This window comes from Hippocampus guttulatus, chromosome 6 (assembly GCF_054856545.1).
Source record: "Hippocampus guttulatus isolate MCC_2025c chromosome 6, RoL_Hgut_1.0, whole genome shotgun sequence".
Classification (NCBI taxonomy): domain Eukaryota; kingdom Metazoa; phylum Chordata; class Actinopteri; order Syngnathiformes; family Syngnathidae; genus Hippocampus; species Hippocampus guttulatus.
The window spans coordinates 3,237,160-3,259,127 of record NC_141266.1 but is presented as its reverse complement, the minus strand read 5'-3'; the positions used below and the strand labels follow the sequence as shown (position 1 = coordinate 3,259,127).

Sequence of the window (21,968 nt, the reverse complement as noted above, 5' to 3'; positions counted from 1 at the left end):
ATTTTTGACGTGTGCTAGGCTTTCATTATTTCTTTGCTTATTTTTTTTCACTTCATGTTTTAATGGTTAAAAACTCATTTGCTGTCACGTAGCAAGGTGGTGGTGGACCCCAAAAAGCAGGCAGGAGGGAGGGAGGAGCAGGGTGTATTTGAAGAATTGTATTTAAAACAAAGAAAACTACATCCAAAACAAACAAAGTATCAAACAAAAACCATGATTAAAGCTAAAACATAACTATGAACTAAACATGACAGAAACTAAGAGCAAACAGCAACACACATGACAGTAGCAAGAAGCAACACACATGACAGTAGCAAGAGCAAGAATGACCCGACACTGAGTGTTCGGGCTGGGAGTCCTTTTAAAGCCTTAATTAGTTATGACCAACAGGTGTGCACTGCCGGGGGAGCCCTACAGTGCCACCTGTTGGTCCCTAAACCCAATCATGACATTTGCAAGTCATGGGTCCCATGGCTTTTTATTTTTAAAGTATTATTGGACATGAATTAAAGTTCTAAACAGATTCACGGGCCAACATAACTTTTAATTCTACTATGAGTTGAAAAACCTTACCAAACGCCCACAACTGACCTTTATTTGGTTACTCGATTTGACCTTAAAAGCACAGTAAACAAATATCGCAGAGCAGGTACTGGTTGCACTTTCCTAATACTGTTCTGAACCTTCGACATTACTCACTGCTGACTCTACTGACCATGTCTATGTAACGGCTTAAATGCAGGTCTTGTTTTGACAACTCACAGACATGTCACAGCTTTTATCATGAAACGTTTAACAAATGCAATGTCATTTATCCCTTTAGGATCTATACCCCTTTAAATCGATACTAGTGGTCAGTCTACACATGCGGAAAACTGAAAGCATGCATGACACCAGAGAAAACATGCTGAAGTTCTGCAGCAGGGAGGAGTGTGGTCTGGCCGGTGTCCAGGGCTTCGTGATGTCCGGGAGAAACGTGCCAGGCACACGAAGGACCTACCTGTATACAGATCCAGTGGAAGAGGCTTGCAGTTCCCCCTAAGCGGATCTGAGGCCGAGCTTGACCGTAGGAGGCATGTCCACCCCGTTGCTGTTTGTCAGGGCCGCACACACGGGTGCAAAGTCATGGGCAAAAGCAGGGGAAACATTCCTTGTCAGAAGGCAGCCGCCAAGGCCCAGTACCTCTGGACGCTCCAGAATGGACATTGCTGCCACTCAGGTCAAGGGATCCATCAAGAGAAAGCTGACAACTCCTGTTGTAGTAAGGTATTATCCAAACTACGAATTACAATTGATTTGACCTTGTTTTTTTTTAAAATGTGTGTTATCTCTGTAGATGGAACTCCAACTCCAACAGTGTGAATGGTGAATGTGCTGCTGGAGGTGATGTCTCTGCCTGAGCAGGTGGAGGCTATCACCAACATCATTATTCACGAGCCCAGGGGCAAGGCAGGAGTGGCAATTCTGATTCAAGACAACAAGGGATGAATAAATAATCTTCATGAACAATTAGCAATGGGCAAAACTTGACTTTACGAGTTTCGCTCAAAACAGCCAATTTTGGCCACTGTTAAGATGAGTTGGTCATGCATCTAGTTTCCTTTTGAACTTTTCAGGTCCTGACAGAGGAAAGGGATGTCATGAAGCATATGACAGAAAGTCTGGACAGCCTGCATGGGGAGGACAACGCCTCATGGGCATCCTCCTCCCGATGCTCCTGGTCTTGAAGAGGTGACTGCTGCAGGAGGAGTAGAGGGGTGAGCTGCAGTATGAAGAGCCCCTGATCCAGGACCTTCTCAGAGGATATGACAAAAGGTTTCAATTTAATTGAACTTTGTTGACATTGAACAGAAAACACCGTGGACCAACACCTGCATACAACAAGGTACCCCAACCAATACTGACTGTGGAAACTTCAAACAGCTTGAACTGTGTACCTCTCCTGACTATTGGTCCCTAATCCCCCAACGTTACGTAATATTTACTTTAATCGGAAAATAGATCTTTCAAAGAAATTCTCCTTAACCCCAAGTAAGACACTTATGACGTGGTCTCTGGTCATGGAATAGCTTGACACCAAGAATGCGGCGCGAAACTCATTTCTGTCGATCCACTATCACTACAGCCTCAAGTCACTCATTATGAAGTTCCCCCAAAATCTGTAATGGGTTTTGCTTCACAATCCTCTCAATGCTGCGGTTATCCGTTTTGCTTGAACATACTTTTTCTTCTGCTTGGCTACAGAACTCTGATAATAGCCAGTTTGAGCAATAACCTTTTGTGACTTGCCTTCTGTGGGAAGGATATCAATGATGACCTCCAGGATATTATTTTGATTTTTAATTTTTACAGTCCACATTTAATCAGTCGTTCACACCTTTATCAGCTATATTCACAAAGATCTTTAAACCAATTTAACTGGGGTTATTATGGCGGCCTGCAAAACATGGTGGGCGACTGGTTAGCACGTTCGCCTCACAGTGGGGAAGGTGCAGGGTTCGATTCCGGCTCCGGCCTTCCTGTGTGGAGTTTGCATTTTCTACCCGTGCCTGTGTGGGTTTTCTCCGGGTACTCTGGTTTCCTCCCACATTCCAAAAACATGCATGGGTGGAACATTCTAAATTGTCCCGAGGTGTGATTGTGAGCACGAATGGTTGTTTTTGTAGTTTGCGATTGGCTGGCAACTGGTTCAGGGTGTCCCCCGCCTACTGCCTGAAGACAGCTGGGATGGGCTCCAGGACACCCGTGATCGTTGTGAGGGTAAGCAGATTTTAAAATGGATGGGATGGGTTTATTAATTAGCTGTAAACTATTACCATCAACATTCTCAAGGAGAAAAAAAATTGAAATTTGTATTTATCTAATCTGAATAATGCTCAAGTTTCACATTTTTTAATTGCACTGCTGAAATTAAATGACACATTCAAATTTATTGGATTCTTCCTGTTTTTATAGGTATACACTCTGAAACCTTTTTTTGTGACGACTACAACTTCTAATACTATAATTTGTTTTTTACGATATTTAATTTTTGTAGCTCTTAAATTTGGTGCCCGTGGCAAGCGCTGACTTGCCCCACCCTCACTGAACACCTCTAAACGCTGCCCACTAAACACAATTTAAAGTCTATCACCCGCATGTGGAGCGTGATTCATTAGCAAGCCTTTCTTTTGTAGTGAAATGACACATAACTTTACATAGTAAAGTCACGGTGCAAATGACGGGTTCACTTTTTCTTGTTGAGCTCACTCGATCATTAATTATTTGCTCCTGGGCTTTGTGCTGACTGTGACCAACCATAAGAAGAGAAGATATTACAGAGTGGTGATTTCTTTGTTGTCTCGACATGGATAGCGTTTGTGTTCCGGGGTAACAGAGTATGTAGGATTCTCTGTTACACTTTTTCGGATGGGAAAGAGAAATTAATTATCAAAACATTTTCTCATGTCTCTTTTTGGTTCATGCTGCACTTTGTAAGAGCTCTTAAATGAACGTACACATTTAAGGCTAAAATATGATTGTTATCCATGGATACCATGATACTAAATTAGGGTGGAGGAGAGACCTTTTGCCCCAGTGCTTTGTTCTAGCTCTCTCATTCATGTTACGACAAAGATGGCCGCCTGTGCGCCTGTGTGTTGGGCGACGCTCCTGCCATTTGTTTGTTTTTTTACTGTTTATTGGATATGTTAAATTGCTCCATGTACAGCATTTTGTATGCCGCGATGGCTGTTTGAAAGTGCTCTATAAATACAGTTTACTTGACTTGACTTGACTTGACGAGTCGTTTGCCTCTTTGTAGTAAATTTGGGTTTGACAGTATTTGTATTATTTTTGTATTGGTCCTTGGTTTCGTTTGTTTGAGCGAATCTCTTTTAGTTTTATGTTTACCTTGGTGTTCATTAAGTCCTTGTAATTGGCAAGCGCTTTCTGTTCTCATTCGTTTTTCTGGCTTTTGTTCGCCAGCGCCTTTTGTTGACCACTTTGTCGGTCCCTCACTTTAAATAAATCTCTTTTGTTATTGCAATTTATCTGAGTCTGCGTTTGTGGGATCCACACTCCATACGGTTTGCGGTCAGACCCACCCTGTCACAGGGGACATGATTTTTTATTTTTTTGACTGTCCTAGAATAAAGTGCAATTGCACCTCCACTACATTAGAGGGCAGTGGCGCTCTCATTGGCAGAGTGTGCGCAGGGACCATTCACTCATTGGTGTGGGGGTTTTGTTTGCACTGAGCATTAGTATGTGTAGACACCAAGTGTGGCAGACCCTCAATTGACACCATGAAAAAATATTTAACATGGATGAGAAGACAGGTGGTGAGAGACATCACATCTGACTCCACGTTGAGACTAAGTTTCAGATCCCAGACACTGAATGTGGAGAAGCAATATCCACTCTTAGGACAAAGACCTGTGCACATTCTTCTTCCATTTGCAACTTCTTACTTGTCAGAAACTGGCTTCTCTGCTGTTGCTGCTCTGAAAAGCAAATACTGGTCCCCGTGACACATTGAGCAGGAGCTGAGAGTTGCTGTGTCCTGCTTCAAACCTCGCTTTGAAAAGCTGTGCATTGCAAAACGTGCTCATTGTGGCCATTAATCCAGACATCATCTTTGATTTAAAAAAAAAAAAGCACACATTCTTTTCTATAGTTTTGTTTTACTGGTTAGTCTTTTTTTAAAATATTGTGCTCTAAGATAATGTTGGTGATTAGGTTGAATGCATTATTAGTTATTGATTTTATGTAATTTTATTTTTCAGTATCCTATGGTTTGACATGGTCAGTCAAAAAATGTTTATAGTTTAATTAAGGATTGAATTTTATTTTTGAATTTCAGATGCACTTTAAATCTTTTCTTTTACTGTAAAAGCTATTCTTTGTTGTAAGTTGGTCCATATTTTTCATTTTTTATATTCTTATACATTAATAAGGATACAGTGTTATGCAGAGGTGTACTTATAATAATTTTATAGACAAATGATACTATTTATAGTCGCGTGGTGGGGGGCAGGGGGGGCACAAGATGTTTTCTTCTTCCGGGGGGGGGGGGCATGACAGAAAATAATTGAGAAGCACTGAGTTAACCTAACATGCATATTTTGGAAACCTGGAGAAAACCCACACAGGCACGGGGACGACATGCAAACGACATGCAGGAGGGCCGGTGTCATGCTTAGAACGAAGCGAGGGCGTCACGCTTTATTCGAAGCGAATCGTGTTTTTTGGATCCCCAAAATAGCAGACTCCAACAAGAGCTCGGTACAAAAACGTTTATTATAAAAATCGCACCGTAAAAAATGGAAACAGAAATTGCTGGTCAAAATTAAGGATCAGGAAAATACACAAAACCCAGAATAACAAAGCGCTTGCACAAAAGGCAAGGATGAAAATAAACTCAAGACGATCAAAACGAAAACCGCATTCACAAAAAATATCCGACGTGTAGAACAAGAGCAACTATGACGAGAACAAGAACGTGAATAATTGACACACGGGCAAGAGCAGTGGCACGGCATACAATTGCCAGAAAGTAGGTCCGAATATACAAAGTGCAATCATGACACATTGGCAGCAGGTGTGCAACCAGCAAGAATGCTCAGCCCGCCACCTGCTGCCGACACCGGAACATGACAGCCTGGGCCGGATTTGAAACCACAACTTCTGCACCGCGAAGCGGATGTTGCTCAACTGTCATCCACTGTCCTGCCATTTCTAAATCATATCTAAAATTAAATAAAAGATGACCATTTTGGTGGACGGCTACCATGTACTTCCATTCATCTTTGTAAAAACTGTGTGCAGGACCTGTCAGGAAGTCGAGCCTCCGATTGAGGAGGAGCAGTGTGGTTTTCGTCCCGGCTGTGGAGCAGTGGACCAGCTCTACACCCTTAGCAGGGTCCTCGAGGGTATGTGGGAATTCGCCCAACCAGTCTACATGTGTTTTGTGGACTTGGAGAAGGCGTTTGACAGTGTCCCTCGGGGAGTTCTGTGGGGCGTGCTTCGTGGGTATGGGGTACCGAACCCCCTGATACGGACTGTTCGATCACTATACCACCGATGTCAGAGTTTGGTTCGCATTGCCGGCAGTAAGTCGGAATAGTTTCCAGTGAGGGTAGGACTCCGCCAAGGCTGTCCTTTGTCGCCGATTCTGTTCATAACCTTTATGGACAGAATTTCTAGGCGCAGCCGAAGCGTTGAGGGGGTCCGTTTTGATGGCCTCAGTATTGCATCTCTGCTTTTTGCAGATGATGTGGTACTGTTGGCTCCTTCAAGCAGGGCTCTCCAACTCTCACTGGAGCGTTTCGCAGCCGAGTGTGAAGCGGTTGGGGTGAAAATCAGCACCTCCAAATCTGAAACAATGGTCCTCAGTCGGAAAAGGGTGGAGTGCCCCCTCTGGGTCGGGAAGGAGATCTTGCCCCAAGTGGAGGAGTTTAAGTATCTTGGGGTCTTGTTCACGAGTGAGGGCAGGAGGGAGCGACAGATCGACAGGCGGATCAGTGCAGCGTCTGCTGTGATGCGGACATGGTATCGGTCTGTGGTGGTAAAGAAGGAGCTGAGCCAAAGGGCGAAGCTCTCAATTTGCCGGTCGATCTACGTTCCAACCCTCATCTATGGTCACGAGCTATGGTTCGTGACCGAAAGAACGAGATCCCGGATACAGGCGGCCGAAATGAGTTTTCTCCGCAGGGTGTCCGGGCTCTCCCTTAGAGATAAGGTGAGAAGCTCGGTCATCCGGGAGGGGCTCAGAGTCGAGCCGCTTCTCCTCCACATCGAGAGGAGCCAGATGAGGTGGCTTGGGCATCTGATTCGGATGCCTCCTGAACGCCTCCCTGGTGAGGTGTTCCGGTCCGGGCATGTCCCACCGGGAGGAGACCCCGAGGATGACCCAGGACATGCTGGAGAGACTATGTCACCCAGCTGGCCCGGGAACGCCTCGGGATCCCCCGGGGAGAGCTGGAAGAAGTAGCTAGGGAGAGGGAAGTCTGGGCTTCCCTGCTAAAGTTGCTGCCCCCGTGACCCGGCCCCGGATAAGCGGTAGAAGATGGATGGATGGATGGATATTGAAGCAGATGGTAGTTGCAGAAACAGTAGAATGATATCAGAAGGAGTAGCTGATAGCATAAGCAGATGCAGTAGCAGATTCAGAATAAGGAGCAGTAGCATGTAGCAGGTAATAGCCTAAAGTAAACAAATGCAATTTAATGAATATATCTACCTTAGGCATCACAATGTAAATGTGTATAGTTGACATTAATTAATTTAATACCTTCAACTTCACAATAATAATAAATAATTCAATCAACCATGATTTTAAACTTTGTATTATCAATAATAATAATATAATAATAATAATAATAGATTTTATTTATAAGCGCCTTTCAAGACTGTATTCATTATTCTAAACATGAGAAAGCATTCAGCAAATATAACTGGAGTCGAGCAAAAGGACTCCAAATGCCAACGGCCAAACCCGGAAGTGAAGTGCCGGCATTATTGACTCCAGCTGTAACGCTAATTACTTGGTTCAAACAAACATTCTAGTGCCACCGCACAAACATGACAACTGTGCAAAAATAACTAAATAAAAGACACCACTGTTACAGAAAGACTTTACACGCTATTTAAACTGCCGATCGCGAACGGGAACTGACTGTGATTGAAACTAACTGTGATGCCGCTCTTGATACGTTGCGCTAACTGTCACCCGTCAGTGGCAGTCGCGCCCCTCTTAAAGCGCCAGATAAATCCAACAATATGGGTTTCCCTGGATGGAGTTTGTTTGAGTTCTTCATGATTTTTGCCGTCCTCGGACCCTCGAACCCGAAGACTTGACTCCGAGGCCAAGGAACAAAGGTCTTGACGCCAAGGCCAAGGACCAAGGACCGACTTTCGGTCCTCGAGCCGGTCCTTGGCCTCGAGGACCACAACACTGGTAAAGGTACTTGTGAAATAACTCAGAGTCTAATATTGGCCCACAGTTGATGGCGACACTGTACCCAATAAAGTGACTTTAATAAATCTATCTTAAAAAAGGCACAGTTTGGCAGCTGTCATATAATCCTCATATTAACAGTCTCTTCTGAATATTAGGAAAATAGATAAATTACCAACCAAGTAGCTCACCGCTGTTTGTCACACAATGTGCCGTTGCAACAGTGATATATTTGTATGTGTAGGAAAGCATTCAAGCACTGTCACTGTGGTTTTTCTCCCGGGTGTATGAGGATAGTGTTGGGGAGGATGGAGGAGGGCCATTATACTGAAAGTAATGAAGGAATATGTGTTAATGTCCTTTGGCTGAAGCTTTACATTTACCACTTGTTCCTCGGGGACTTTATTCAGGCTGCTCAACAAGGCTGCTAATTTATTTTCCACGTCGTAATTGTTTTTCTTTTTGTCTGCCGTTTATCAGCGGCATACAGTCTGCGTTGCCGAAGCGAAAGTCTGCCAATGGCATCAGGTCTGTTACGTGTTGATCGAGGCATTTTAATGCATCATTTGTGCCAGTTATGCACACAATAATGTGCAGAAATGAGGTCGTTTCAATCTGTCTGCCAATGTAAGGTAATTCTGGATGCCCCCTTGATAGTTCATATATGTGTGAAGTAAATTACAAACAGCAGGACTTAATATAATTTGTTTTGGAGAAATTTCCCTCCTGTGTAATGGAGCCCGTCTCACAAGTTTGCTCCTTTTTTTGTGGGCAATGCTGATGTTTATCACGACTGCCATCATAATTCTGAGTAATCACTTGGCACTCTATTTTTATGATGTCGAGTAAAAGCTCAAATGGGATTATATCTGTTTATTGAGCCGGTGCAATATAGTAGCATCATGATGGAGCAATCCTAACCATGCATGAACACTGGCACCGACTACGATTTAATAGCAATTCGACTGTACAGTATATAGTGTGACGCTATTGAGCTGCTCTTCTATTATTCAGAAACTCAGTGCAGGCAGGTGAGCTGAGACATAGTCATTTGATATTCACTTGATATTTAAATGCTACAACACAAAAGAATCGAAAACTACTTGAGACAAAAAAAAATCTGCATCTTCCATGAAAAAAAACAACAAAAAAACCGAATCAACCCAACAAATGTAAAACATTTACAGTATGATGAATTGTGACGCTCATCTGTGTGTAACTAAAGGCATGATGTGACTATGAATTAGCCACCTGACCCACCAGTGCAGCATGAATTAGTCAAAACCACAAGGCAGTTTTCACATTAAATGCTGAGTCATACATTCAGGAAGTCACCCTAATGCAGTGTTTCTCAAATAGTGGGGTGCGTCCCCCTGGGGGGGCATGAGGCTCCGTCAAGGGGGGCGCGTTTGACCTCGGGGAACATGCTTTTTAATTTTTTTTAGACCTAAAATAAAGTGCAGTTGCACCTCCACTACGTTAGGGGGCAGCGGCGCTCTCATTGGCAGAGTTTGCGCAGGGAGCATTCTCAGGGAGGAAATATGACGAGGTGTATGTAGCGCTTGGCTTCAATGTGACTGCGGTGGCAGACAAGTAAAGATCGATGTACTTACTGTGTCTAAAAATTTTGTTAGCGGACAGCATGAAGCCAAATACCGTATTTTCACGACCATTCGACGCACCGTATGGTTGGGCGCAGTCTCATTAATGGGTGCTATTTCTGTATTTTACACATAGACAAAACGCACTGTATTATTGGGCGCAATTTTAAAGTGGTAAAACATACGCCAGCTTAAACATACGGCATGCATGCGCGCACGCTAAAAACACGTTAGCTTGTAGCATACGGTAGCATGCCAAGACATACAGATACAAGCTAAAAACACGTTGCGCTAAAAGGCAACGGAAGCAAAACTGAGTTCCGTTGTATTTTATTTAGCCATCGTACAATGTACTCACGTTTTTCGATCAATCATCACCCAGAAATCCATCAAAGTCCTCATCCTCTGTATCAGAATTGAACAATTGTGCAAGTACCGGTAATCCATCAAAAACGCCGTGTTCCCTCTCGTCAGTCACTCTCATTGCCATGTGGCTCCACAGAAATGATGCCGGCTTTGCCAAAAACTCGAACAACAGTGCAAGCAGACACGTTCGTCCAAGCAGCCACAATCCATTCGCAAATTGTGGCGTAACTCGCCCGGCGCTGCCTCTCACTCTTTGTAAAGTTGTGTTTGCCATCGATCATTCATTGTTCCCATGCCGTTCGCAACTTTACTTTGAACGCCTGGTTGATGCCGATGTCCAGCGGTTGGAGTTCTTTAGTCAAGCCTCCGGGAATAACGGCAAGCTCAGAGTTCATTTGCTTGACTTGGTTTTTCACCGCTGCTGTGAGATGGGCACGCATGCCAAAAGCCTAACCGATGGCTTGAAGTTTGAACTGAGCTTCGTAGGCGTGTCTCTTTGTAGAATTTATTTTCGGGGGTTCTTAGAAACCAAAACCGAAGTTGTTTTGCAACAATGCACATAGCCACACTCTATACAGGTGTTGGTACCTGCTTGGGGCGTACCTTTAGCGTCCACTTACATGGCCACCCTTCACTCATTGGCGGACTTCTTCCCCGCATGCCTGTCCTCACTCACATCTGCCTTTTCTCTCTCTCTCTCTCCATATGTGTATATATACACGCCCACCCTTCACTGATTGGCCGACTTCTTTGCCGCATGCCTGTCCACAGTCACTTCCGCCTTTTCTCTATATAAACAGCGTGTCGGCTCTCAGTCAGGTTTTGGAACTCGGTGCATAGACAAGACGCTCCGCATCATAAGGCGTCCTGTCCATTTTGGAGAAAATTTTAGACTTTTAATGGCGCCTTATAGTCGTGAAAATACGGTAAATTAAGGCGTCACTTAAAGACATTACACCCCAATCACGCTGATAAGATGTTTGAGGTTTTTTTCAGCGAAAACGTGCCGAATATTGCCAACAATCATGCCGCTTTGTGACGACTACTTCAGTAAACTAAAATACAGTACAGGTCCCGGCTACACATTGAGCAGGGGCCGAGAGTTGCTGTGTCCTGCTTCAAACCTCGCTTCGAAAAGCTGTGCATTGCAAAACGTGCTCATTGTAGCCATTAATCCAGACATCATGTTTGATTTTTTAAAAAAGCACACATTCTTTTATATATTTTTGTTTTGCTGGTTAGTCTTTTTTTTTTATATTTTGCTCCTGAGATAATGTTGGTGATTAGGTTGAATGCATTATTAGTTATTAATTTTATGTAATTTTATTTTTCAGTATCCTATGGTTTGACATGGTCAGTCAAAAAAGGTTTATAGTTTAATTAAGGGTTGAATTTTATTTTCAGATGCACTTTAAATCTTTTCTTTTACTGTTAAAGCTATTCTTTGTTGTAAGTTGGTCCATATTTTTCATTTTTTATTTTCTTATACGTTAATAAGGACACAGTGTTATGCAGAGGTGTACTTATCACAATTTTATAGACAAATGATACTATTTATAGTTGTGCGGGGAGGGAGGGGGGTGCGAGATGTTTTCCTCTTCCTTGGGGGGGCATGACAGAAAATAATTGAGAACCACTGACCTAATGATTGCAATTAGATTCTGCATGTAGGATTGATCTCAAAACCATATCATCATATTCTGAACTATGCCTGTCATTTTGTAGACTTCTCATGCCTCAAGGAATCTAAAGGCAATACTGACAGTCATCAAGTCAAAGCAAAAACCATGCGATTTAATTCAAGGACTCTACAAGTTCACATGGACAACGACAAGGACTGCTGCTCTCCTTTCAGATGCTGTCAATGTGTACGGCATGTTTTCTGCAGATGGCAACCACGTCACATAAATGCCATCAAATGTTAACCTCCTGGGACATAAGTTCTCATTTGGGATGCATTTTCATTTCTTCTCCCCTTTTCTTGACATTGAATCAGCTGTCTGTCAAACATGCAAAAATACAATAATCCAGTGGAACCTTTCATTTTAAACAGGACTGCCAACAATGGGTTCATTCTTTTCGAGAAAATGTTTTTCTCACAGAAAATACATTGAGTGAAGCGACTGCAAAATTAAACTATCCAAATCATAAGAGCTATAGCAACTGTAACATTTTAAGATTTTTAACTGCCGTCTATCCATCTGTTTTTGACAACCTATTTAGTGTGACAGGTGAGCTGGAGCCCCATTCCCAACTGCCTTTTGGTGAAAGGCGGGTTCCACACTGGACTGTTCGCAAGCCAATCGCAGAGCATGTTCTTCCATCCATTACCTGAACTGCTTATCCTGACCTGGGTGGCGGGGAGTTGCTGACTGCGGGCGGAAGGCAAACTACACCCTGAAGTTCTCGCCAGTCAGTTGCAGGGCACATATGGAGACAAACGACCACATCTACACCTTCCCGAAGTAGGAAACGATCCCACGCTGCACGCACACAAGTCAGGTGAGTGTACCACTAAACCATCAGCGACTGGACACATCCATCCATCCATCCATTTCCTGATGCGCTTTATCTTCACAAAGGTTGCAGGGGGTCCTGGAGCCTATCCCAGATGTCTTCGGGCAGTAGGCGGGGGACAACCTGAACTGGTTGCCAGCCAATCGCGGGGCTCACAGACGAACAACCACCCGTGCTCATACTCACACCTAGGGACAATTTTAGAGTGTTCAATCAGCCTGCCATGCATGTTTTTGGAATGTGGGAGGAAACCGGAGTACCCAGGGAAAACGCACGCATGCACGGGGAGAACATGCAAGCTCCACACAAGGAGGCCGGAGCTAGAATTGAACCCACGACCTCTGCACTGTGAGGTCGACACGTGAACCACTGGACCACCGGGCCGCCCTGGGCACATAGTTCAGACAAATAACTCTTCACACGTAAGGACAGTTTAGTTGTCAGTGAACATTCCATGCATGTTTTTGAATATGGGAGGAAAACAGAGCACCTGGACAAAATCCACACAAGCACGGTGAAAACATGCAAACTCGACACACAGAGGCCAGATTCAAACCCACAACCGCAGACATGCAAGGCTGATGTGCCACCCCTCTCTGTGCTATGCAAGTGTAAAAATAAGGCAAATGTGGTCCAATAACTAGTGTCACCACTCTCGCGGCGCCATTTTGAAGTCAAAATAACAAAAATAATACAACACAACACATAGGGCACAGACAGTCGTGCAATCTTCACCACTTTTCTGCATACACTTTGTTGTCTGAAGCAGTTCTAGATGAAAGAGGAGAGGATCAAAGTGTCCTTTCACCAGTGGATCAGAGACGTCATGCTGAAAATGTGCACACGTCTGCTACAAGCTAAGTTTTGAAAGCAAACAGGAAGCTGTAGCGTCCAAACATACAGGCATTCATGCACGCACGCTAAAAACACGTTAGCTTGAAGCATACGGTAGCATGCATGCACGCTAAAACATACCAGGTATGTTAGCTTAAAGCATACGGTAGCAGCTAAGACATACGGGCACACGCTAAAAACACGTTTTTAAAAAGGCAATGGAAGCAAAACTGAGTTCGGTTGTACTTTATTTAGCCATTTTACAATGTACTCACGTGACTGGTAACTGCTAGGGGCGTGCCTTTAGCGTCCTCTTACACGCCCACCCTTCACTCATTGTCGACTGGTACCTGCTAGGGACGTGCCTTTAGCTTCCTCTTACACACCCACCCTTCACTCAGTGGCGGACTTCCGCATGCCTGTCGTCACTCACGTCCGCCTTTTCTCTGTATAAACAGCGTGTCGGCCAGAAGTGCTCTCATTCAGGCTTTTGAACTCGGCGCATACACTAGACGCTCCGCATTATAAGGCGTCCTGTCCATTTTGGAGAAAATTTAAGACTTTTAATGGCGCCCTATAGTCGTGAAAATACGGTCTATCAAAATTGGTGGCACTCTTCTCACTACAAAGGCAGTCAAACCACGTGCTTTCATTCAGCTATTTGACAAAAGGAAGGCAATGGTAATGAAAACGTTATGTTGAACCGGAACGAAAGAAAATGTCATTACTGTAACTGCACAGAGAGGTGAGTGCTGCTTTTGTTGCGCGTTTCATCAAATTTGACCTCCCTCTCTCATAACCGTCTGTGGCGCCACACAGTAACCCTGAATATCAGTTATTTTTATCACCGCCCACATCATGATTACAGTTTCCCTGAGGGGGCCACTATAAATGAAGATCATAATATATAATCAAGTTGTCATTTTACAGTAGTATCAAAATTGGCCCCTCTTTTCATTATTATTACACATGCATATATTGATTTTAACAAAAAATTACATTTCAAACCAGAAGTCATTGAAAATAGTGACAAACAAATATTTACGGAAACAACTATTGATCAATTTATTTTCAGGAATATGAAAGAAAGAAAGTAATGTTGGTAAACAGTAAAGGAAAGATGCAGATTTGTTCCAGATTGGTGGGCAAAATTAAAAGAACAAGCCTGTTTCGCAAGAAACAGAGCACAAACGCTTGATTTGTTGTGATGGTCTACAAAAAAAAAAGTGTGATTTGTGTTGGGCCAGCGCTGCCAGTACAACAAATTTGCCTTTATCAGTTGGAACATTAGATTTTCAAGGTTCTAAATCACCAGAGGAATCAAAATGAGAAACTCTTTCTCTCTCTCTCTCGCTCTCTAGAGAGCGAGAGAGAGAGATACATATATACTGTATATATATATATATATATATATATATATATATACAGTATACATGTATATCGGGCTTGAGAAATGTAGTCGGATGGTGACTAAGAGAGGAAAGATAGTCCGCACTGAAGGGGTCTCACTCCCTGAAGGAACAATAGCAGACATTGAGGACAGCAACAAGTACCTCAGTATACCACAAGCCAATGGTAACCTCGAACTGGCAACAAGGAAAGCGGCTACGGCCAAATACCTCCAGCGAGTGAGGCAAGTCCTAAGAAGCCAGCTCAATGGCAGGAATAAGCAGGCAATAAACAGCTATGCCCTGCGAATGATCAGATACCCTGCAGGAATAATAAGGTGGCAAAAGAAAGAGATTCAGACCACGTATGTTCAGACCCGAAAGCTCCTAACCATGCATGGAGGATTCCATCCCAAATCCAGCACCCTGAGAATGTACGCAAGCCAAAAGGAAGGAGGCCGGGGACTAGTGAGTGTGAGAGCCACTGTCCAGGATGAAACATCCAAGCTCCATGAATACATCAAGGAGAAGGCTCCAACGGATGACGTACTCAGAGAATGTCTAAGACAATGGGGAACAGAGGATGAGGCGCTGGAAGAGGGACCATCATGGGAGGACCAGCCCCTACACGGGATGTACCACCGGACCATAACTGAAGTGGCCGATCTCAAGAAGTCCTATCAGTGGCTAGAGAGGGCTGGCCTGAAGGACAGCACAGAGGCACTCATCCTGGCTGCTCAGGAGCAGGCCCTGAGCACCAGAGCCATTGAGGCCCAGATATACCACACCAGACAAGACCCAAGGTGTAGGTTGTGCAAAGAGACACCTGAGACGATCCAACACATAACTGCAGGGTGTAAGATGCTGGCAGGGAAAGCCTACATGGAACGCCATAACCAGGTGGCTGGCATCGTCTTCCGAAACATCTGTGCGGAGTATGGACTGGAAACCCCAAGGTCAAAATGGGAAACACCTCCGAAGGTGGTGGAGAATGACAGAGCGAAGATCCTGTGGGACTTCCAGATCCAGGTGGATGGAGCGGTCCCAAGTGATGGAAACATCAGAAAGAAGGAACACGAGAAACTCGAGAAATACCAAGGGCTCAGAGAGGAGCTGGAGAGAGCCTGGAAGGTAAAGGTAACAGTCGTGCCTGTGGTGGTTGGAGCACTCGGGGCAGTGACCCCCAAACTAGATGAGTGGTTACAACAGATCCCGGGAACAACATCGGACATCTCAGTCCAGAAAAGCGCAGTGCTGGGAACAGCAAGGATATTGCGCAGAACCCTCAAGCTTCCTTGCCTCTGGTAGAGGACCAGAGCTGAATGAGAGACGGACACCACCGGAGGGGTGAGACGAGGATTTTTTAAAAATATATACAGTATATACAGTATATGTATATATATATATATATATATATATATATATATATATATATATATATATATATATATATATATATATACTCACACACACACACACACATAAATATATATATATATTAAGAGCTGTCAGTTTAGCGCGTTATTATCGGCATTAATTTAAATCAATTTTAACACGATTACTTTTTTTTTTCTTATCGCAAGATTAATGCGGCAACACGTCACAGCGGATGAAACGTTGCTCTATAAATAAACCGGAAACAAAACAACAAGCGCGCTGCTCAAGTCCACGCCCATGTCTGTGTCCGAAAACGGACACTTAAAGAGTTTATGAATGGAAAGTTTACTTTTAAAAAGTTGCCGGAAGGTTCCACTGACAAAACCAAAGTTACCTGCATGTTTTGCAGTCGTAAACTGAGCTAGCATCGTATCGCACGTCGAGTTTGAAATACCACTTATTGGCCAAGCACACAGCTGATGTGAGTACTCCGCCCCCTCGTCTAAGACCGACAGCTCTGGATTATTTCAAAGTGAAGAAAATGGATAACACGACGAAGAACAAATTTGCTGAAGCCATAGCTAAATGTATGGCTACTGCATGCAAGCCTGTCAACATTGTCCACAGCTCGACTCAAGCTGAAATCATTCGCATTGCATCTAACGACTCCATTACGGATTGCCAGTGAGAGCCCCCATGACAAGCTGTGTACAGAGATTGTACGTAGCGGAGAAGGCTAAAGTACACCATGCGGGAGAAGACATTGTTTTGGGAGAGAAATAAGAGATTAAGTTGATGAGCCTCTGGTGAAAAAAGAGCAGGTAGCCTGTTGAGTAAGATGTATGCCACTGACGCGATTGTTACTTGTTTGGAACTATTTTGTGTGGAAGGTTACCATGTTCCGTGTCCATATAAACAAAGGGGGTGGAGCTTCTCTGTGTTTGTCTGACAGTGACGGTCGGCTGAGGCACGTCGAGAGTTCAGCGGTGCTGTCGTAGCGAACACTGAAAATAAAATGTCTCCAGTGTTGTGTTGTGCCTCGAAACAAGTGTAGTCATCCGAAATGATGTCTACACAAAACCATAGAGAGACTTCCGCGCAAGAAACACCAACAGAATCAACATAGCCTGACTGCTGTGTTCAAAGCAAACTTGAGAAAAACGAAATATGCAACCATGGCTTAAATCCACTCTAGGCTGAGTACTACTTTACCTTAGATGTGCACTTTATAATGTTATATTGCTCTGTTTTGATTCCATAAAAAGAGCTGTTAAAGCAGCTGTTGTGTGACAAAATATTTTTTTCACTGTTGTTGATGGACAGTCATATTGTGTGAGAGATTATGTGTGAATAACTGCTCCAAGTGAAAAATGTTCATGTAAAATTGAAAATCGAAATTGTTTTTCAGTAAATATTTGCATTTTGCACATAGAAAACTGAGCCATGATTCCATGTTGATGACAGCATTAAAATGGGGATGAAATAGGACAAAAAATATATAAAAGGAAATTCAGAAACGATAAAAAATGTGTGAGTAATCACGATTAATTTTTAGGTCATTACAGTTAATTTTGACATTTGCGTTTTAATTCGATTAAATATTTTGATCGTTTGACAGCTCTAATATATATATATATATATATATGTAAGGATAAAGCGGATCAGAAATTGGATGGACAGATAGATAGGTTGGGGGGGTGTCTTTCTCTCAGACTCCCATTTCATGCAGAAAAGCTCTGAATGAGAGAATCAAATGTTTTTTCTCGTCATGGTGCTGCAAGAATGCCATTAAAATAAAAGCGACTTTCTCTTTTCAGTTTAAGATAATATCCATTTAAGCAACTCTCAGCCCCCTGATGCGCGCGCTGAGAATCTGGCCACAGACGAGCAGCATTCTTGGCTTTCAGCCTCTGCACTTTGCTAAGATGGATGTGCAGTTTACCTTGCATCAGCAGCAGAAAGACGCCTTACAATATAGAGCCAGTGACAAAAGGTGATGCGCCCATTGGATAGAAGCGGCACTGGGACACAGAGGTGATGACAGTGCAAGTATGTGTGGTCGGAGGTGGCCGCGCGCCTGAGAAAAGCCACAGCACCAACTGCCCAATTTGCATGAACAAAAACAGAAGCCTGGCGGAAAGTTAATCAGCATTGCTCACACAACTCGATAAACATTTAAGCATTAAACATTTAAGCTGCTTGGGAACTCGATGAGCTTTTTGTTGAATGTTGCCCAGCAGGTGGCCTCAAGAAGAATCACTCACTAGCAGCCAGATGACCACAATCATGATTTATTCATTTACCCAACCTCATTTTCCATTTACCACATGTTCCAATACCAAAGTAATATTAATACAAAATGATGAGCATTACACCAATGGCTTGTCTTGTTCATGCAAAGCATGATGTGCCAATGTGACTACCTCAAATATTGGAAGACTGAGGTCAATTCCATTATTTATGCTGTCGATCCACAACATTTAGGTTGGCTGGAATTTGCCAACAAGTGGATGAGTCTCAAAACCTCTGGGACAACATTTTATAGAATGATGAGACAAAGAGAGCTATTACAATGTGATGAAAAGGCTAAGGTTTGAAGAAAGAAAGGATATGTTCATCATCCCAGATATACAAGCTTCTATCTGTGAAACACAGTGGAGGTAATGGAGGTATCGACACTCCTTTCCCACTGCCCAAAAAAGTGTGTTTACCTGTGATTTTGCGGCAGTGAGAAAGGGGTATTGGTTTGCCTTTGCTGCTCCTGCTGGTGTTGTTGTTGAGCAACCTCCAACTGGGTCCCAAAGCGGCTCCTAAAGCCGCCGTGACCCGGGTACCTGCAGACCCAGTTGTCGGCTAATGACTGGGAACCGTTCTTCGCCCGAAGGCACGCCCAACACCGCTTGGAGGCCGTTCCCGAGTTAGGCTGCTGCTCCTGCTGTTTTGCCCTTGGATAGTGACACCAGCAAGACCAAAACACAATGAAAACACAACAAAAACATGCTGTCGATGGTGGTTGGTTTTTTGTTTTTTTTTGGTTGCGTTCCCCCCACAGGGAGTAGATGAATTATATCAATTATACTTGGAAGCCACCTTATACAAAGGATTTATTCCATATGAATAATGGCCCTATTTCTGAAAACTTCCAGTGTCTGCTGAAGATTGCTTGTTTGTCCAACGGTGGGTGAGAATTTCATCCAATTTTGGGTGCAGAGCTTCATTCCCGTACATGAGTTCTGTGTCAACAGTAAACTGGGCTTTAGAAGCCGAAATTCTCTTGACTGAGTTTTCAATCAGTTGCAAGGCCAACTGCTGAGTAAGAGTCCGACAAACGGCACTTCCGATCATTTCTCTGGGAGTGGAAAAATGTGTAAGGAATAACCAGTTTCAGCCATGAAAATTGTTTAAGAATGCATTCAAGCTGAGCCTGGGGAATGCTCTGTGGAAAATGCTGACACTTGAAGAACTTCAACGTGTCAACCCGTTTCTTTAAATTGTGTACCTGCAGGTCATCAGAACCCTCCAAGATTCTGTTCTGACTGCTGTAAGATTGGTCTTCAACTGTAGCAATAATAGACCACCAGCTGCAGCACACGTCGCCAACAGCTCTCTTTGATTTACAGCCCAGTGCAAAAGTGTTGGGCAGCGTAGATTTATTTTTTAGGTACCGTAATTCTCATGACCATCAACACTACAATATACCTTGGTGGCATCAACATGGGAGAATCATGTTTAGGTTCCTTTGTCCTGCTGTTTTTTTTTTGTTTGTTTTTTTTTCCAGTCAGTGGGCTTACTTTGTGGTTCGCAGATCACTGGCAGAATGGTGGTGCAATTATGATTCCGGAGAATGGCATTGATGCCATATGGAAAATAAATAAATAAAATCATGTTTCTGCCTCTTTTGGGTTTTTGATTGAATGATCATTGATTAACATTAAAAAAAACAAAGAAATAAAAAAAAAGAGGAGGAAGAAGTCAAACTTACCAAGATAGTTAACAAATAGTACACTTTCTTCCTTAGAACATGAACACGTTTGTCAAAATCTCGGATGCTGTTTTTGGTGTTGTTTTTTGTAATCTTATGATGTGATTCCGTCTTAATTTTTGATTTATTTATTTTTACTCTTTCAAAATAACTGTTGTGAAAAGGTAATCAAATTATCACAAATAGAAGCAGACTGACTGATGCGCATGACTTTTTGCCTTGTACGTTTTTATGCAGAGTTTTAGAGACGTGATGGAGTTTGTACTGCATGTGTGTTCCGGTGGTCTGATTTATGCCACACTTGTCATGCACTGTGTTGTGTGTGGTTCAGGTCACAGGTGGAGGCAGCAAATCATTGTGCCAAAATAATGTGATTGAATGTCAGTGAGCTTGCTGCTTCCCTCAAAGGAAATAAATGGACACCAAATGTCAAGCTTCAGGGCCCAGACATCAACATTTGTTACATTCAAAATGAGCTTGAGAAAGAACAGAAATCCTGCCGAAAACAAATTTGTAAAAGAAGTGTTTAGTGTGTGTTTAGTTTGGATGTAGGCCTACTCGGCTGTCTTGTCGAGTGAAAAACAAAGCATCCACACTGTTAAAAGGTCAGTGACAGCCGCTGTGTGCCTCTCCATCAGTTTGTACCTGTGCTAACAGTGTGAAACATATTTGGGAACAGTTCAGTTGGCAAAAATTTCATTTCTTCAGCATCACCACACTCAAAATGTAGGAAACCAATGGTGCTGTTATTTTTTCTTCACATAGAGGTGACTTCGACTCTTAATGAGGGAGCATGATGTTGCATGTATAAGCAAGAAGTACAAAGAGGATTCGGGAATAAGTGTTTCGTTTTTATTTGCACTGAGAACTGCAACGAATGGTGCAAATATTTGTTGAGCATTTGCATGCAACAAATAAGATTCATTAAATCTCTCGTGAGGATTGAACGATTGCACACCATTTCATAAAAGACTGTTGCACCCATTGGAACTCTTTCACCGTCATTTTAAATGTCCCTTGATCTGAATGGCTTCCACGTGAACTGGGTCGCTCAATCTCTGACCTTCTGTCTCTTTCATTTAAATTGCAATTCGGGATTAAACACATTGAGCAACCACAACACAAAAGTAACTCATCACTATTCATGAAAAGGCTCATGACAATATCCAGTACACAGGACACAGTCTGCCAAAATCTATTCACGGCTTCTTTTGGAAGAGACAGTCTAAAATGCTTAACGTACCAGCAAGTTAAAAAAAAAAACATGTAATGCTTAATGTCAGAAAACTACGATCGATTTTCACTCAATGGATGTGAATATCAAGCGTGCGTCACATCCCCTAGAAACGCTGTGAAAGAGCGCCCTCTAGCTTCTCCTGCTACGACCGCACAGTGACCAGTATTTTCTGTTGGCTCGCCCACCCGAATCAGGTGACGCCCTGCGAGAGCGACAATTGGCTCTTGTCTCAGACCTTCCCCGAGGTGATTGGTGGAGTGACGAGCACTCTGCACGTGACCTCTACAATGAGGTTTCCTCCCACATTCCAAAAAACATGCATGTCAGGCTGATTGGACACTCTAAATTGTCCCTAGGTGTTAGTGTGGGCGTGGATGGTTGTTCGTCTCTGTGTGCCCTGCGATTGGCTGGCAACTGATTCAGGGTGTCCCCCGCCTACTGCCCGGAGATGGCTGGGATAGGCTCCAGCACCCCCCGCGACCCTAGTGAGGATCAAGCGGTTCGGAAAATGGATGGATGGATGGATGTGAATATCTCTAATTATGCCCACTTCAACCTTTAAAAATATCAGAACGATAGCCCCGACATTTTGGATTGTATGGATGAGTCTTATGCTTTCCATCGACACTCACTATCAAGAAAAGCTTCACCTCAGAAAACTACTCTCAATCATCACCAAAAAAATAGTGGAGATATCTGCAGTTATGCCCTCTCCAACCTCTCAAAT

At 43.3% G+C, this 21,968-nt stretch overlaps 1 protein-coding gene and 1 non-coding gene across 3 annotated transcripts in view; one reads left to right on the top strand and one right to left on the bottom strand.

The window, feature by feature from the left end:
• LOC147203320 (uncharacterized) overlaps window positions 1-20,437 on the top strand; it is a 33,755-nt gene extending 13,318 nt beyond the window's left edge. The window contains exons 2-7 of one of the 2 annotated variants that reach the window (XM_086114341.1): window positions 824-1,266; window positions 1,337-1,815; window positions 5,809-5,912; window positions 12,130-12,408; window positions 12,489-15,992; window positions 19,528-20,437. In XM_086114341.1, the coding sequence (XP_085970467.1) occupies window positions 14,691-15,953 (1,263 nt within the window). In that variant the 5' untranslated portion in view covers window positions 824-1,266; window positions 1,337-1,815; window positions 5,809-5,912; window positions 12,130-12,408; window positions 12,489-14,690 and the 3' untranslated portion in view covers window positions 15,954-15,992; window positions 19,528-20,437. The remainder of the gene's footprint in view (window positions 1-823; window positions 1,267-1,336; window positions 1,816-5,808; window positions 5,913-12,129; window positions 12,409-12,488; window positions 15,993-19,527) is intronic. The other variant, XM_086114342.1, reaches the window with a different exon arrangement.
• Window positions 20,438-21,217: 780 nt separating this feature from the next.
• LOC147203319 (Nuclear RNase P) lies at window positions 21,218-21,539 on the bottom strand. The gene has a single exon (XR_015101297.1).
• Between the last annotated feature and the right edge of the window lie 429 nt (window positions 21,540-21,968).